Source organism: Urocampus carinirostris, chromosome 19, assembly GCF_059441175.1.
Source record: "Urocampus carinirostris isolate Australia breed hairy pipefish chromosome 19, RoL_Ucar_1.0, whole genome shotgun sequence".
In the NCBI taxonomy this organism is placed as follows: domain Eukaryota; kingdom Metazoa; phylum Chordata; class Actinopteri; order Syngnathiformes; family Syngnathidae; genus Urocampus; species Urocampus carinirostris.
Window position 1 is genome coordinate 22,337,359 of NC_142367.1, and position 17,716 is coordinate 22,355,074.

General features: G+C 42.6%; 1 protein-coding gene across 1 annotated transcript; it reads right to left on the reverse strand.

The window, feature by feature from the left end:
* Window positions 1-649: 649 nt before the first annotated feature.
* lrrc3ca (leucine rich repeat containing 3Ca) lies at window positions 650-10,559 on the reverse strand. The gene is made up of 2 exons (XM_088323759.1): window positions 10,387-10,559; window positions 650-1,936 (listed from the first exon to the last, which is right to left on the reverse strand). The coding sequence occupies exon 2, from the start codon at window positions 1,895-1,897 to the stop codon at window positions 1,118-1,120; it is 780 nt and encodes a 259-aa protein (XP_088179885.1). The 5' UTR covers window positions 1,898-1,936; window positions 10,387-10,559; the 3' UTR covers window positions 650-1,117.
* Window positions 10,560-17,716: the final 7,157 nt, after the last annotated feature.

Here is a 17,716-nt window from a genome sequence, read left to right on the forward strand (position 1 = left end):
GTGAGAAATGAAAGAGCGAGAGAACGTGAGAAAAACAAAAGAGATAAAGACAGAAGTAGTGAGAGAGGGAGGAAAGGAAGAGAAAGAAAGATATCCAAAGAGATTTAGAAAGAAAGAAAGAGAAGGAGAAAAAGAGGAGGGGAAAGCAAGAGAGAACAAGGGAAAGAGAAAAGAGAGGGAAAAAGAAAAAAGAAAGAGAGCAAAAGAAGGTAAAAAGACAGAGAGTCAAAGAGACAAAAAGAAACAAAGAGAGAGAGAGAGAGAGAGAGAGAGAGATACAAGTACAGCGTCTTTGTGAGAGGCACCTGGCTTTGGCAACATCAAGTGGACATATTTCAACCTGCTACTCGTTTTTCTCTTGCGCTTCTCTGAGCGTTGTCTCGCGGCCGAATTCAATCCCTTAGCGGGCCTGATCTGGCCCGCGGGCCGCAAGTTTGACGCACTTGATTTAGACCAGGGGTGTCAAAGAGGCGCCCCGCGGGCTGGATCAGGCCCGCGAGACAACGTTGAGGGAAGCACAAGAGAAAAACGAGCTGCAGGTAGAAATATGTCCACTTGATGACCCTAGAGCCAGGTGCCTCTCACAAATGCTGTACTTGTATTTATTTATTTCTCTCTCTCTTTCTCTTCCTCCCTTTTTCTCTCACTTGCTACCTCTCTCTTTCAACCTCTGTCTCTCTTTTTCTCTTTCTTTGTTCCTCTTTGTCTCTTTCTCTCTTTGTGTCTTTTTACCTTCTTTTGCTCTCCTTTATGTCTTTCTTTCTCTCTCTTTCTTTCCCCCTCTCTCACTATGTATCTTTTGTTTCTCACATTCTCTCTCTCCCTCTCTCTCTCTTTATCTTTTTCTCTCTTTTTCTTTCTCTCTAATCTACTAGTCCGGCCCCCCAGAGAATGCTCGTTCTATCGTGAGTGAAATTGCGATTATTATTGAGTTTAATCAATTGTGTGTCAGAGACGCCTGCTTCAAACCCTTCCGTTTTTCCTGTTTGTTGTTCTCAGATGAAAAACTTTGGACTCTTTTGAAAAAGGTAGAAAAGCAACCATTTTGCCCAGTGAGGATAGGATTTCCCAAAAAGTCACGTGGTCTCCTCATGTCTTCAAAGGCTGAGAAACATAGCTAAACGACAGTACTGATGGTAGAAGACTCCTCCGACTTGGCCTGCCTGCTGGGCAAGGACTTGAGGTACTCCAAATGTCTACGGGCGTCCTCCTGGTTGGCCCTCACGTAGTAGACCAAGTAGGAGATGACCATGGTGAACCAACCAAACATAACCACCAGCATGGCCACGTCCGTAGTCCTCTTCATCACCACGCACAAGTCCACGTCGGGCTCCAAGAGGAAGGCCAGTCCCTGAACGCTCATTTCCTCCGGGTCCGAAGTCCGGCACACGATTCCCGTCAGGGACACCGGCTCCAGGTCCACGTGAGGCATGGCCATCTGCAGGTTGCAGTCGCAATGCCAAGGGTTGTCGGTCAAATTGGCCCTGGCCCGAAGACCTCGGAAGGAGTCGGCGTCGAAGTGGACCAGCTTGTTCGCAGAAAGGTCCAGGAACTGCAACGAAGAGCTCAGGCCTCGGAAGGCGCCCGGTTGCAGTAGACTGATGTCGTTGTGCGAGAGGTCCAGTTCGACCAGGCGGGATAAACCGAGGAAGGCGTCCGCCGGGACGGAGGTCAGGAGGTTGAAGTCCAGGTAGAAGCGGCGGGTGTCGTTGGGGACGTCTCGAGGGATTTCGGTGAGGCGCTGGTTGCTGCAGCGAACGGTCTTGCCTCCGTTGTCGTTTTCCGAGCAGTAGCAGTTCTTGGAGCAGGTTGTGGCGGCGTGGTGGAAGCAGAAGGTCATCAGAACCAGGCTGCGCAGGAGCAAGCACGTGACCATGGAGTCGGCCAACGTGGACATCTCTGCGCCGTTCTTCAATCGGCGTTATGAGCGGTGAGCCTGGGACATGAGAAACCACACGTTAAGAGGAGCACAACGGGTTTCATTATTACAGAGTATGGCTGAGATACTACTTAAAGGTCCGGTGTCATTTAAAAGATGAAAGTAGGATATTCTCTACTTCAAAAAGCCATGATCACTTATCTCCACCGCATCTTCTTTGCGGTCCCTTCTCAAAGTTTCGTCATTTTCCTCATGTTGAGGTTTTTGAGTTTTTCCTTGCCCTCATGTAGGTTTTAGATCATGGGACGGTGTCATAATGGTCTGTAGTTCGCTATGGTCTGTGCATCCCTTTGATATAATTGAGGGCCAAAAAATTAACAGGACTTGACTTGAGGTTTTCGAGTTTTTCCTTTCCCTCATGTAGGTTTTCGATCAGGGAACGGTGTCATGTAGTTTGTCATGTAGGTGTCTGTAGTTTGCAATAGTCTTTGATCTGTGCAGCTCTTTGAGACTCCTTGTGATTAAGGGCGTCACAAATAAACATGACTTGACTCATCCTGAGGTTTTTGAGTTTTTCCTTGCGCTCATGTAGATTTTAGATCAGGGAACGGTGTCATAATAGTCTGTAGTTTGCAATAGTCTGTGCAGCCCTTTGAGACTCCTTGTGATTGAGGGTCAAAAAAATTAACAGGACTTGAGGTTTTTGAGTTTTTCCTTTCCCTCATGTAGGTTTTCGATCAGGGAACGGTGTCATAATAGTCTGTAGTTTGCAATAGTCTTTGATCTGTGCAGCTCTTTGAGACTCCTGGCGATTAAGGGCCCAAAAAATTAACAGAACTTGACGTGAGGTTTTTGAGTTTTTCCTTTCCCTCATGTAGGTTTTAGATTAGGGGACGGTGTCATAATGGTCTGTAGTTCGCCATAGTCTGTGCATCCCTTTGAGACTCCTTGTGATTAAGGGGGTCACAAATAAACATGACTTGACTCGACTCATATTAAGGTTTTTGAGTTTTTCCTTGCCCTCATGTAGGTTTTAGATCAGGGGATGGTGTCATAATAGTCTGTAGTTTGCAATAGTTTTTGCAGCCCTTTGAGACTCCTTGTGATAATGGTTTTACAAATAAACATTACTTGACTAGACTCTTCTTAAGGATTTTGAGTTTTTCCTCGCCCTCATGTAGGTTTTAGATCAGGGAATGGTGTCATAATAGTATGTGCAGCCCTTTGAGACTCCTTGTGATTAAGGGCCCAAAAAATTAACAGGACTTGACTTGAGTTTTTCCTTTCCCTCGTGTAGGTTTTAGGTCAGGGGACGGGGTCATAATACAGTAATCCCTCGGTTATCGCGGTTAATGGGGACCAAAACCACCCGCGAAAAGTGCATACACTAAAACATCACCCCAGTTCGAAATCAATATTCCTGGAAGAATCACAAACACCCATCACTGGTGAGCTGTTCTCAGGGGGCTACCTGGTGCCTGTGGGCACCACGTGGGATACCGCCCGGGTAAACGAAGACCCGCCTGCAGGCCAGGCTCACCCAAGCGTCTTTAATTCCTTGAGAACGTTGGCTCATGGAGCGCAATCCACTCACAAAGATTGAAAAATGTCATCGATATCCTGCACGTATCAAGTTTGGCGGGGGGTGGTGAACACTAAAGTCTTTGCCATTACAATTCAATTTGTTCGTTAAATGCCAATGACGGCTATAGATGTCCATTATCTATTTTGAATTTAAATGTAAACACTCTGTTTTCCAAAATCCTCATCCTGAAATGTCTCAAACATGGGAAGAAGAAACGTAGAATGGCAGTGAGTTACAATTCTCTGAAAATCTTTCCTGCCTTCCCGATTACCAGCGTTGTGTAGGGTTACTTGAACTGGATTACTTTCAATGACTTTTGGATTACTCCAATACCAAATATGCTAATAAAAGACAAAAGAAACTAAATATCAATCAAATGACTTCATTTTGTGCAGGCTTGGGGAGTAACGGAATACATGGAACGGCAAAAATAGTTTTCCCGGAGATCAAAGAGATCAAAGCCAGGAGAGAAAGCTTACCGCGAGTCATCATTTTATTTATATTTAGTTTCTTTTGTCTTTTATTAGCATATTTTGGTATTGGAGTAATCCAAAAGTAATTGAAAGTAATCAAGTTAAAGTAACCCTACCCAACCCTGCCGATTACCATGTTTTTTGCGTATTGTTGGGAATTAAAATATCAAAATGTTGCGTATACCAAATTGTGCCCTGCGATTGGCTGGCAACCAGTTCAGGGTGTCCCCTGCCCACTGCCGATGATTGCTGGGATGGGCTCCAGCACCCCCGCGACCCTACTGAGGATACGCGGTGTAGCTAATGAGATGAGATTTAGCCCTCTTCTGAAGTCCTTTGGCTCTTTTTCTCCTTGGCCCACGTATCCCCGCAAGATGGTGTGCCGGCTCCTCCCATGGGTGTGCCAAGGAAGCCCAACGTGAGGCTTCTCAAAACAATGCCGAGCGTTTCTACGTCATCGGGGCCTGCCCTCCTCCGTTAGAGTACTGTTATCAACAGAACTAGACAAAATATTTTGCATTTGGAACAGCCCGACCTGTCCTTGAACTAAAGCCTACTCATTGAAAATCTTCATTGCATTATGAGTCAATCGTATAAAATCCTTTATAGTCAAATCTTTAAAATCCTTCAATATCTATGCACTCACAAAGGTTTTAGATCATCAAAACAATTTAAATATCACAGAGACAACCGATAAAAATCAGAACCAAAGTTATTGCTCCCTGAAGCTGATAGGAAGTTTGGCCACCTTTGGCAGCGATAACATAAATCAAACGTTTACGCAAATTGGTAATGAGTCTTTCTCAACGCTGTGGAGAAATTTTGGCCCACTCTTCTTTGCAAAATTGTTTCAAATCTGCCATATTGGAAGGTTTTCTAACTTGAACTGCTAGTTTAAGGTCACACCACAGCATCTCTATTGGTTTCAAATCCAGACTTCGACCTGGCGAATTTGAGGGTACAAACTGATGGCCAGATGTTCTCCTTCAGGATCTTCTGGTAAACATGGGAATTCCCGCGGCAAGTTGTCCTTGTCCTGAGGCAGCAATGCCGTCGCAGACCACTTAGTGTTCATGACTCCGCCATAAAAAAGGCACGGGCCAAAATGGCATCCGAGGTAGTGTTCCCAGGCAAAATAACTGCCGTCACAAAAGAACACACAGTTGTCTCACATTCGTCAAAAAGCATCTTGATTATCCTCATTAGCCCTTTAGGTGGCCTTGACTGAATTTAAATCCAATTGAGACGCCGTGTTGTGACTTTAAACAAGCAGTTCATGCCAGAAAACCCTTCAATATGGAAGATTTAAAACTATTTTGCAAAGAAGAGGGGGCCAAAATTCATTTTTGTATCATGCAGCAGGACAACCATTCAAAACACGTCAGCAAGTTCACATCTGATTGGCTAAAACATGAAGCAGTTCATGCTACAAAACCCTCCAATATAGCAGATTTGAAACAATTTTGCAAAGAAGAGTGGGACAAAATTCTTTTTTGGATCATGCAGCAGGACAACCATCCAAAACACACTAGAAAGTCCACCTCTGAATGGCCTAAAACCCCCAAAATGAAGCAGTTCATGCTAGAAAACCTTTCAATATGGCAGATTTGAAACAATTTTGCAAAGAAGAGTGGGACAAAATTCATTTTTGGATCATGCAGCAGGACAACCTTCCAAAACACACTCGCAAGTCCACCTCTGAATGGCTTGAAAACCCCAAAATGAAGCAGTTCATGCTAGAAAACCTTTCAATATGGCAGATCTGAAACAATTTTGCAAAGAAGAGTAAAATTGGGGAACAAATGTAGTCATAAGGAAATAATTTTGCCCATTTTAAGATTATTCTTCTTATTCTACAAATGTTGTTGTTGATTTTACATAACTTTTAACTTTTAATCTCTGTGTTTTGATTGGTCCATGTGACACATTTGCAGTTTTTCTCGGGGTTGACCGAAGTACTGGACCGGAGTACTAGCATACTTGAGATGAAGTAAATACTCCATCCCACTAATTGTGTTGTAATGCTATCCATCTCTTTGAAGGCACTTGATAGGATGTGTCCGATTTCCCTCGAAGGCAACACGCCTCGGCCACTTCGCTTCAGCCCAGGGTGTCAAACGTAATGGCCGCGGGCCGGACCGGGCCGGTTCACAGACGCGATCTGGCCGGTGAGAGAAGCGCGAGAGAAAAACAAGATGCAGGTTCAAATAAGTTCCGCTTGGTGTCACCAAACTTGAGTGCCACTTCCAAAGACACTGTGGTTTGGGAAGACTTCAGCGATATGACTGAAGTCCATTTATCTTTTTTTTTTCTCTCTCGCTCTTTCTCTTTTCTCTCCCTTGTTGCACTCTCTGCTCGTATTCTCTTTTGTTCTCTTTATTTTTCTCTCCTTTATTTTTTCTTTCTTTCTCGCTCTCTATCTCAGCCTCTCTTTATCTCACTCTTTCCTTCTCACTCCATTTTTGTCGCCCTTTCTCTTTCTTCTCTCTCTTTCTCTCCTTCTCTCCCCTCTTCTTTAGTTCCTTTCTTTTGTCTTGTATCCTCTATTCTTTCCCTTTTTGTCTCTTTTTTTATCTTTTTTTCTTTCTTTGTACTTCTCTTGGTTTTATCTCTCTTTATCTCTTGCTTTTTTCCTCCTTATTTGTCTTTCTCTTTGTCTCGCCTTCTTTCTCCCTTTCTCTCTTCCTTACTTTCGTTCTCTTTTTCTCTTTTATTTTTTTCTTTATTGCTATCTCACCCTCTTTCTTTTTCTTTTTCACTCTCTTTTTGTCTCTCTTGCTCTCTCTTCTCTCTCTACCTTTCTTTCTTCCTTCTCTGTCTTGTCTTTCTTTCTTCCTATCTCTTTTTCTTAATGTTTCTTCCTCTTTTTATTTTTCTCTTATTTCCTCATATTCCTCTATGAATCCCTTCATCCCTCTCTCTCTTTGTCTCTTTCTTTCTCTCTCACTTTCTTTTTTGTTTTATCTTTCTTTCTCTTTCTCTCTTCCTTTCTTTTTCTCCACTTTTGTCTTTGTTTTCTTTCTTCTCTCCTACCCTCCCTCCCTCTCTTTCTCTCCTCCCTCTTCCCCCCTCTCCCTCTCTCTCTCTCTCTTTCTCATATTTTCTCTCTCATATTTTTTCTCTCTTTTTATTTCTGAATTACTCGCTATGTATTTCTATATCACTTTCTCCCTCTCTTTCTCTCTACCTTTTTTCCTCTGTCCTTTCTTTACTTTCTCTCTCTCCATCTATTTTTTCCCTTCAATTTTCTCTCTCTCTCTCTATTCCTCACTTTTTTCTTTCTCTCTTCTTTGTAATCTACTGTTCCGGCCCCTGTGAGTTCAACACCCCCTGGCTTAAGCGGACATTGTGGAGCCTTGTTTTAATTCGATACCAGATGATATTCATTTCCCTTAACATCAAATTCCAATGTAGAGTGTTTTCGAAGGAAACTCAAAAACGAATTAAATGTTAGAGAAAAGCCACCAACGCTAAAATAAAATGAAATATATCCATACAAAAGGGGGATAAAAGGCCAATCCAATGGATTTTCTTTCCCTCCGCCTGGCATAAAAGAGGTTTTGACTGGGGATAATGGACCAATTATGAGCCATGGGAGAGTGACAGATTGCTACTGGCTAGCTTTTATTGTGATCACATAATAGGGAGAAATAATGACCACCTTTCCTTAATTTCCTCCCTTTTTTTCCATTCAGGGTGAAATTGTGATGTTTAACCAACACATGTGCTTAAAGCGTAATATTATTAAATAACATTATAATCAACATGTGAAGGAAAAAGTATATTGTATCTACCTTTTGTGTGACATGACTTTAACTGGTCCATTGGAGTAGCAGGTGGATGAAGGTTTCAGATCAGGGGATGGTGTCATAATAGTCTGTGGTTTGCAATAATCTGTGGTCTGTGCAGCCCTTTGAGACTTTTTGTGATTAAGGGCGTCACAAATAAACAGGACTTGACTTGACTTAAAGGGACACTGTGTAATACCTGACCACTAGATGTTCCTGTATTGGGTATTGCAACAGAAAACGAGTGATAAAGGAATACAAACTACGTACACTCACGATCAAAACGCACCATTTATCTTATTTTTAGAAACACATGGTGTCGGGTGAGACTACTATACTTTTTCTATTTATTTGAGCAGAAAATAAGCAGTTTTTATGACTACCGTATTACGGGATATTACATCCACACTTTGTTTTTGTTTTTTACTTTTAGCACCGCTGTTCCAGGACTCTCAACACATAAGAAAGAGGGGGGAGGGGGGAGAGTAATTTCATGCTCGTCCCCGCGGGTTTTTGTTAGTGTAGCCTGAAAATGGTAAAAGTAAGAAAATGCTTGTTTCGAAAACAGTCCAAAGGCCAACCCTAACCCCAAATAGATTAGTACTTGAGGAATGAGCTGACTGAGGATGCGATCATGATTAGAAACCAGGAGATGGCGGCAGAGTATAGCAAAATTTCCAGTTGCGGACACCATTTTTATTGTGTCACAAAAGCAAAGGATGTACTTTCAAGTCAAGTCATGTTTATTTGTGACGGCCTTAATCACAAGACTATTACAGACCATCCCCTGATCTTAAACCTACATGAGGGCAAGGAAAAACTCAAAAACCTCAAGTCAAGTCATGTTTATTTGTGATCATCTTAATCACAAGGAGTCTCAAAGGGCTGCACAGACCACAGATAATAGCAAACTACAGACTATTATTGCACCATTCCCTGATCTAAAACCTACATGAGGGCAAGGAAAAACTCAAAAACTTCAGTTGAAATGAAAAGTAGTCGTCCAGATCATTTCTCGAATAAAAGTTAAAAAGTACTAGGTGTAGAAAACTACTCAAGTACTGAGTAACTAAAACAATTTCTTATTTATTGATTTATTTAGTTTTTTAAACAACCATTCAATCAGATCATCAAATCGTGAAAGCTCAGAACAATAAACCAATAAATTATAACTATCTGTAATTTAAAGTCTGTGTACTCTGTGGCTTTTATCTATCCATCTATCTATCTATCGATCCATCTATCTCTCTTCTATCTATCTCTCTATCTCTCTATCTTTCTATCTCTCTATCTCCATCTCTATATCTATCTCTATATCTCTCTATCGATCGATCGATCGATCTTTCTCTATCTCTCTATCTCATCTCTCTATCTCATCTCTCTATCTCTATCTATCTATCTATCTATCCTAGCTCTATATCTATCGCTAGCTCTATCTCCATATCGATTTCTATCTCTATATCTATATCTATATCTCTCTAACTCTCTAATTGTCTTACTCTCTAACTCTCTTCTCTCTATCTCTTTATCTCTCTATCTTTCTATCTCTCTATCTCTCTATATTTCTATCTCTCTATCTCTATCTATCTATATCTCTATATCTATCTCTATATCTCTCTCTATCCCTCTATCTCTCTCTATTTCTCTCGATCGATCGATCTATCTTTCTCTATCTCTATCTATCTATCTATCTCTATATCTATCTGTCTATCTCTATCTATCTCTATCGATCTCTCTATCTATCTATCTATCTCTATCAATCTCTCTATCTATCTATCTCTATCTATCTCTATCTCTATATCTATATTTAGCTTTATATCTATCGCTATCTCTATCTCTAGCTCTATATCGATTTCTATCTCTGTATCTATATATCTATCTCTCTAACTCTCTAACTGTCTAACTCTCTGTCTTTGTCTCTCTCTGTCTCTGTCTGTCTCTCTCTCTCTATCTATCTATCTATTGTGTGTGTGTGTGTGTGAGGGGCTACAGCTATATGCACTGCACATACAGTACAGTAAAAAAAACGTTCCTAAACCGACTCATAAGTGCCACCTAGTGGTTGTTCGAGTCACCGATCAAATCGAAATCAAAGAAACGCTGTCTCTGACAAAATAAATGCGCCTTAGCAGAGACGCATACGTAATGTGTAGGGGATTTAAGTAACGGCTTCAACGTAGCCTAAGAGTACTATTCATCCTTCACAAATTCACCCAAGTAAAAGCGAATATAGTGATTTCAAAATACTCCTAGACATACATAATATCCTCAAACTTACTCTAGTAAACCTGACTGACTGATACGGCATGGGAATGATGAATTAGTCGCCGGTTTATCAATGGGGAGGGGAGAGGGAGGGCACGACATGATCAGATTTTATAAAGCCAGGCTGTAATCTTATTTTAAAGCTCTTAGCTCCATCCTGCTCGCAAAGCCCTTATCGGACGCCGGCTTCAATTTCGAGTGGGGGGTGCAGAGCAATATATACTAAATATATATATATATTGTGTCCAGTTCAAGGTTTAAATAATATGAAATTCTATAAAACGGTCATGGATGTGTTATGGCGTTGCGGTCAGCGCGCACGAAGGGCAGAATCCATTCCAATTGGCTGCACTTCTAATTAAAAGATTTTAAAAAAAACTGTGGTTTAATACTCACGTGAGTGGGGCTTTTCCACTCCTCGCCAGGATCCATCGCCTCTCGCTATTTTCCGCCGCCGTGGACGAAAGTTGCAGCGTGTTTTCCGCCACGGAGGTTCAAGGCTCGCCCGTTTAGTTTCCACGCAACCGAGGGAGGCGACATCCTTCCTGGCTGCAGGCGACTCTGCGCTCCGGCTGGGAGGCGCCCCCGGGGAGGGGGCCAAGTCCAATAGAGAAGGGGGGGGGGGGGCGTATTTTGATCGTGTGCTCCTCTCTCTGCAAAACCGAGATGCTTCTCGAGGGGGGGGGGACACTTTTGTCTCCGACTGGCTTGCATGCATCAGGTGGCTGCACAGTAAAAGCCGCGCCCCCCTGTGAAACAGGGGCGCTTTCAGTTTTCTTAAGGGGGTGGCCGGATGGGGCCACTCAAATTCTTGGGGTGACACACCAAAAATCAAGTCATCTTTATCTGTCTCGCCATTAATCACAAGGAGTCTCAAAGAGCTCTACAGACTATTATGACACCATCCCCTGATCTAAAACCTACATAAGGGCAAGGGAAAACCCAAAAACACCAAGTCATGTTTATTTATATAGCCCTTAATCACAAGGAGTGTCAAAGGGCTGCACAGACTATTATGACACCATCCCCTGATCTAAAACCTACATAAGGGCAAGGGAAAACTCAAAAACACCAAGTCAAGTCATCTTTATGCATATAGCCCTTAATCACAAGGCGTCTCAAAGGGCTGCAAAGACCACAGACTATTATGACACCATCCCCTGATCTAAAACCGACGTTATGGCAAGGGAAAACTCAAAAACACCAAGTCAAGTCATCTTTATGCATATAGCCCTTAATTACAAGGAGTCTCAAAGGGCTGCAAAGACCACAGACTATTATGACACCCTCCCCTGATCTAAAACCTACGTGAGGGCAAGGGAAAACTCAAAAACACCAAGTCATGTTTATTTTTATAGCCCTTAATCACAAGGAGTGTCAAAGGACTGCACAGACTACAGACTATTGCAAACTACAGACTATTATGACTCCATCCCCTCATCTAAAACCAACATGAGGGCAAGGAAAAACTCAAAAACCTCAACATGACGTAAATGAAAAAAACTATTACACCATCCCCTGATCTAAAACCAACATGAGGGCAAGAAAAAAATCCAAAACCTGAGCATGAGGAAAATGAAGAAACCTATTACACCATCCCCTGATCTAAAACCTACACGAGGGCAAGGAAAAACTCAAAAACCTCAACATGAGGTAAATGAAGAAACCTATAACACTATCCCCTGATCTAAAACCAACATGAGGGCAAGGAAAAACTCCAAAACCTGAGCATGAGGAAAATTATGAAACCTATCACACCATCCCCTGATCTAAAACCGACATGAGGGCAAGGAAAAACTCAAAAACCTCAACATGAGGTAAATGAAGAAACCTATTACACCACCCACTGATCTAAAACCAACATGAGGGCAATGAAAAACTCCAAAACCTGAGCATGAGGAAAATGAAGAAACCTATTACACCATCCCCTGATCTAAAACCTACATGAGGGCAAGGGAAAACTCAAAAACCTCAACATGTGGTAAATGAAGAAACCTATTACACCATCCCCTGATCTAAATCCAACATGAGGGCAAGGAAAAACTCCAAAACCTGAGCAGGAGAAAAATGAAGGAACCTATCACACCATCCCCTGATCTAAAACCTACATGAGGGCAAGGGAAAACTCAAAAACCTCAACATGAGGAAAATGAAGAATCCTTGAGAAGGGGCTGCACATGAGGTCCTCCCTCAGGATGACCAGGCCAAAATGGCGGTTGCACATGAACTATTATACCAATGTTAATTTTTATTCCTTTTATATATTGGAATCCCTACCTAGAGGTGGCTACACCTGGTAAGGTGCAATAAATATTACAAGGTTCTTTGGTAACTAATTACTTTTACTATAGAGTAATTCAGTTATTAACTCTGTTACTTTTTAGAAGGAGGAGTGAGTAACTTGTCAAGACCAGAACAGAAACAGGACCCAATCGTGTAACCTTTCTCACAAGTTTATTGAGATAGAGAGAGGAAGGGCAGCGCCCACGATCCGGTGTTTGCTGGGCGCGGGAAGCAACTCGCTCTCACACTCGGATTGTGATCCGAACAGGTAAGTGGATCTTTCGTAGCGAGCGTCAGGAACGATAAAACGGGTCGTAGCCAGTACAGGAGAGCAAATACTTGGTCAGAAGCGAGTCGTAAGCCAGGAACGGAGAGTAGACGTAGTCTGGATCAGAAATGGGTCGTAAGCCGGGACGGGAGAGCAGACGCAGTCAGGATCAAAACAGGTCGTAGCCAGTGACAAACGGGAGCAAAAACGGGACAGGCGGGAGTCAGGCTCGAAAAAGGCTTGCCTAGTGTTAACTGAGGTTTGCAGACGGACTGACAAAAGGGGACAGACAGGACTGGGTTGAAATAGTGACAGGGAGCCAATCAGAACCCGCGGCGGTTGGCGCCAAATGAGCGGGCACAGGTGATTCAAATTTGTAATCATGACATAACTCTAATTATTTACTTCATATTAAAGTTGATTAATCGTTGAAAGTGTTTGTGTTATGTTAACACAGAAACCATATTCCAAGAAAAACAATATTAAAAATTTGTCATAATTGCCCTATTTGGAACACCCGTGGCAGCTTGATTGGCGCCAACAGCCACAAAATGATTGGCGGCCACACCCTTCTTAAGCCCCCGACTTCAGTTCAAACTTTGTCAGATCGTTGCGAGCTGTTGTGTTTCACTCAGTGAGCGTTCCCGTCCGATTTCGTCCCTGTTAAAACCCATTTTCTGCCTGATTCACGTTTTTCGACCCGTTTCCGAACCTGACTACGCCTGTTTTGCCTGCCGCCAGCCTACTTTACATCTCCAGCCCTGGTCAAACGAATTGCCATTCCCGCCTGTCTTCTTCCGACACGGAAGTGTCACTCCCGCCTTGCTGCCTTGTCCTGTGTCCGTTCTGGTCTGTGACAAAATGTAACTATATTTGGAAAAGCACCAGGAGCCACGTGAGACTCCTGAGCCGCGGGTTGCCGACCCCTGGGCTAAACTAACAGCTTTATGTCTCTTCCAGCAGCCGACATTATGACGCCGCCCCTCCCGCCGTCTTCAGTTGGCGCCAAGGTAATAAAAGATGTCACCGTTAATATTTCGGTTGAATAACACTCCTCCTAAAACTATTGTTTCATTTCTTCATGAGTACAGTGGTACCTTACTTATGAATTGAATTGGTTTTGGGAGTAGCTTTGTAACCTGAAACATGTGTAAGTAGAGACGTCTTTTTTAATGTAAACGTGCTAATCCGTTCTATGTGTCTCGGTTGCCATGGCGCCCAATTGGCCCCGCCTGTGTGGCGCCAGCTGAAGCTCGTTGACGGATTGGCTTTCCTTCTATTTAAGTCAGGGTTGGGTAGGGTTACTTTTACTTGATTACTTTCAATTACTTTTGGATTACTCCAATACCAAATATGCTAATAAAAGACAAAACAAACTGAATATGAATAAAATGATGACTCACAACACGTGGTAAGCTTTCTCTCCTGGCTTTGATCTCTTTGATCTCCGGCAAAACGAACATAAAATGCGACAGAAACAAAATGAAAATCAATCCAAACAGCTTGCCAACATCATTTTTGCCGTTCCATGTATTCCGTTATTTCCCAAGCCTGCACAAAATTTAGTAATTTGATTCATATTTAGTTTCTTTTGTCTTTTATTAGCATATTTGGTATTGGAGTCATCCGAAAGTAATCCAGTTAAAGTAACTTTACTCAACCCTGGTTATAATTTCCCTCTTTCCTGTCATGAAACGGACCGGGAAGCAGGAAGTTGGAACTCATATGCGTAGACGCTCTGTCACTTTAATTAGGAAAGAAAAGTTGTCCAACACACAAACGGACCAAAAACAAAACAAAACAGGTTCAAAGGCAAAGCGTTTAAGTACTCCAAAAGCAATCAGTCCAATGCGTCTCAGCCGGTGTCAAGGGGCGGGGCCAGCTGGGCGCCATGACAACCGTGCAGGACATGACATTTCCGAATGAAAAATGTCTGGATGTTTTCTGGCACTATGTTCTTAAATAGCAGTTGTGCAGTGAAAATTTTTACTAAATCTAATTTCAGACATTTGTAAGTAGAGGTACCACGCTCGATGTTTATTTCAACTCATTTAATCCGATGACAAAAAAAAAAGTCCTCCTGTGAATAAATTACGAGCGTCCTAAACGTCTTGTTTCAAATAAATTTTCGAGGTTCTCGGGCCGGTTTTTGCACCTTTTACGAGGAAAAACCGGTCGAAGGCACTAAAACGGCTCTGCTGACCCAGGACTCTGACAAGTATCCTCTTATAAGGTCTTAATGGGATTAAAATCAATACCGTAGGTTCCTCCTGACTAACGTTTGATGAAGTGGGACTTCGGTGCACGGTGTACAATCATAAATGCCTATTTTTTGCAAGTTTTATCATCGGCTTAGGCATCAGTCCAACTATTGAAGATCGTTTGCGAGGAGTGCTGAGTAACAAAAACCTGAAAACAGGTTTTCGGGAGTTTTCACTTTTAATTGAGTCGCTCGTGGGTATTTCAATCAGGCTTAATTGTCACTACAAAAAAGGAAAACGATTAAGGATCGGGTCCATGAAGCGCTGAAAAAACAGACAGTGGAGTCGTTGCGGGGTCAAACTGCGCCAACCGAAACCCTTTTAGAAAAATACAATGAAGTAAATTGCTTGGAGTGAGAAACTATTGTTTCATTCCCTCATGAGTACAGTGGTGCCTTACTTATGAACTGAATCGGTTTTGGGTGTAGCTTTGCAACCTGAAACATTTGTAAGTAGAGACGCCTTTTTTTAAACGTAAACGTGCTAATCCTTTCTATATGTCACGGTTGCCATGGCGCCCAATTGGCCCCGCCCGCGTGGCGCCAGCTGCGGCTCGTTGACGGATTGGCTTTCCTTCTATTTAAATTCAGAGTTCACACTCTTCCTTTGTCAGTCCATCAACAAACCTCTGCCCCGCAAGACGTGGGTTCTGACTCGGTCCTGTTACCTGTGGTATTTCCTGTATGGTATTGTTCCCGTTTATTTTGTCCTGTTTAATATCAGTTTCCAGTTTCGTTCCTGTCTAATTTTGTACTGTTTATTATTCTCTCCAGTTTTTGTTCCCGTCTAGTTTGTCCTGTTTTATTTCGATATCCTGTTTCAATATCAATACTGTCTGTCCCGTCCTGTCCGGTATTGACCCCATCTGTCCGGTATCTGGTCGGACAATTGGTATCAAACTCGTCGTTCTCTGGCTTCCTGTCTTTCCACGCCAGACCGCTAAGGATCGGGTCCATGAAGCGTTGAAAAAACGGATGGTAAGACAGTGAAGTCCTTGCGGGGTCAAACTGCGCCAACCAAAACCCTTTTAGAAAAATACTATGGAGTAAATTGCTTGGAGTGAGAAACAGAGTACATCCTCCCTTGGTTGCCACACATGAAACAGACATTCAACATGGGCAATAGGATTGATTCTCTTAAAGGGACAGTGTATATTGTTTGATACTAGATGTGGCAGTATTGTGTAGTGCAGGGGCATCAGGGTGCCCCTTAAAGACAGCGGAATTGCCCGCGGACCTGTTCTAAAAATAGCTCACCAGTTCTGGGTCATTGTGATTTTTTTGGTAAAATTAGTCTATTTGAATCTATCATACCCTACTTCCAATAATTGACCTAGTAAATAACATAGTTCAACCATGGTAACAACATGTTAATAACATGATAAGTGGTTATTATGCATTATTCCAAACAAAATTGGCATAAAACAGCCAAACAATACAAATAAGACCAGTTGAGAACCACTGACCTCAGGTTGGAATTTCTTAATGCCACCATTAGGCAGGTAGGTGCCTTGCATGGCTGACGACGCTATCGGTGTGTGAGTGTGTGTGTGGATGGGTAAATATGAAGCACATTGTAAAACGCATTGGGAGGTCTTCAGTGACTTTAGAGCACTGTAGAAATGCAGACCATTTACCGTTTCTCAGAGGTTCGGGCTCCCCTTTGTCATGTCCTGCACGGTTGTCATGGCGCCCAGCTGGCCCCGCCCCTATGCCTTTTGGAACTGCCCTGGGCCAGATCAACTTTTCTTTCTCAAATTAAAGTGTGAGAACGTCTACGCAAATGAGTTCCTACTTCCTGCTTCCCGTTCCGTTTCATGACACCCTTCAAAATCCATCGCTGTCTTCTCTTCTTATTTCGAGTGTCTACTAAACTTCAGGATTTTTGCTATCTTGCAAACCAAGAGATTCGCTCTGCTTCTTCGAAGAGACTGCTGGGATTAAATCCATTTAATGACATCGTATAACCCAACCCTAAATCTGTGCAGGCTCACCCGTCACTCATTTCCAAGAAAGTCCCATTCCGACTTAGCTGAAATGAGTTAAACTCTGTTTGGGGGGGAGCTTATTCCAGGCAGGTCAATCATCCTCAGTTTGATCAGATTACCGTATGTTCCGCACTATAAGGCGCACCGGGTTATAGGGCGCACCCCCAAAAAATAGTTTTTGGTCCTATATTTTCCATACATAAGGCGCACCGGATTATAAGGCGCTAATGCATCGTTCCACATATCATTCGCAAGTTTAAAGTCTTGGGATTCAAGAAATGCCAAACATGTCTTAGTTTCCATTTTATTTTTTTGCTGGCGATTGTGTGGACAGCAAAGTAAGAGTTTTATTGTGCAGGGAAACGGGGTTCTTTACTGTGCATATGACAATAAACACAATTTAGTTTAAAAATAGACTCATCACAGAAACATCAAGATCGTTCTAAAACAAGATACCGGGACAATATAAAGCCGCATAGCTCACCTAAGTTCTCTTGCAGCCATCACGTTCAATAATGATACGTAACCACGGTTTTCTTACAACCGTGAGTGTCGTAAATTCAGGAGAGTAAAATATTTACAAATACAGAATATTAAAAAATGTTTTCTCTATGCCGTAGTGCAACCCAATGTGTGATTCATGTTTTTCGGCCAATTGCAGGCTTTGTTTCTCCCCTTTAGCCCATGCGAGCCTGTAAATGATAAAAAAGATCCGCCCCCTTTACCTCCGAATAACTTTAGCCAATAGTGACTGATTCAAATGATGATTGACACATTGGTTAGCCAATGAAACGCCGGTATATAAATCCCGGCATACACCGCGGACGACTTCGCCTTCGGGGGAAAATCGAGTCGGCGGCTGCTTGCTTTATTTGCAAGACTTTGCCACTTAATATTGATCCATATATAAGGCGCACTGTATTATAA

Excerpts from the sequence above, each read along its gene's own strand:
- lrrc3ca (XM_088323759.1), bottom strand. The coding sequence starts at position 1,897 with ATGTCCACGTTGGCCGACTCCATGGTCACGTGCTTGCTCCTGCGCAGC.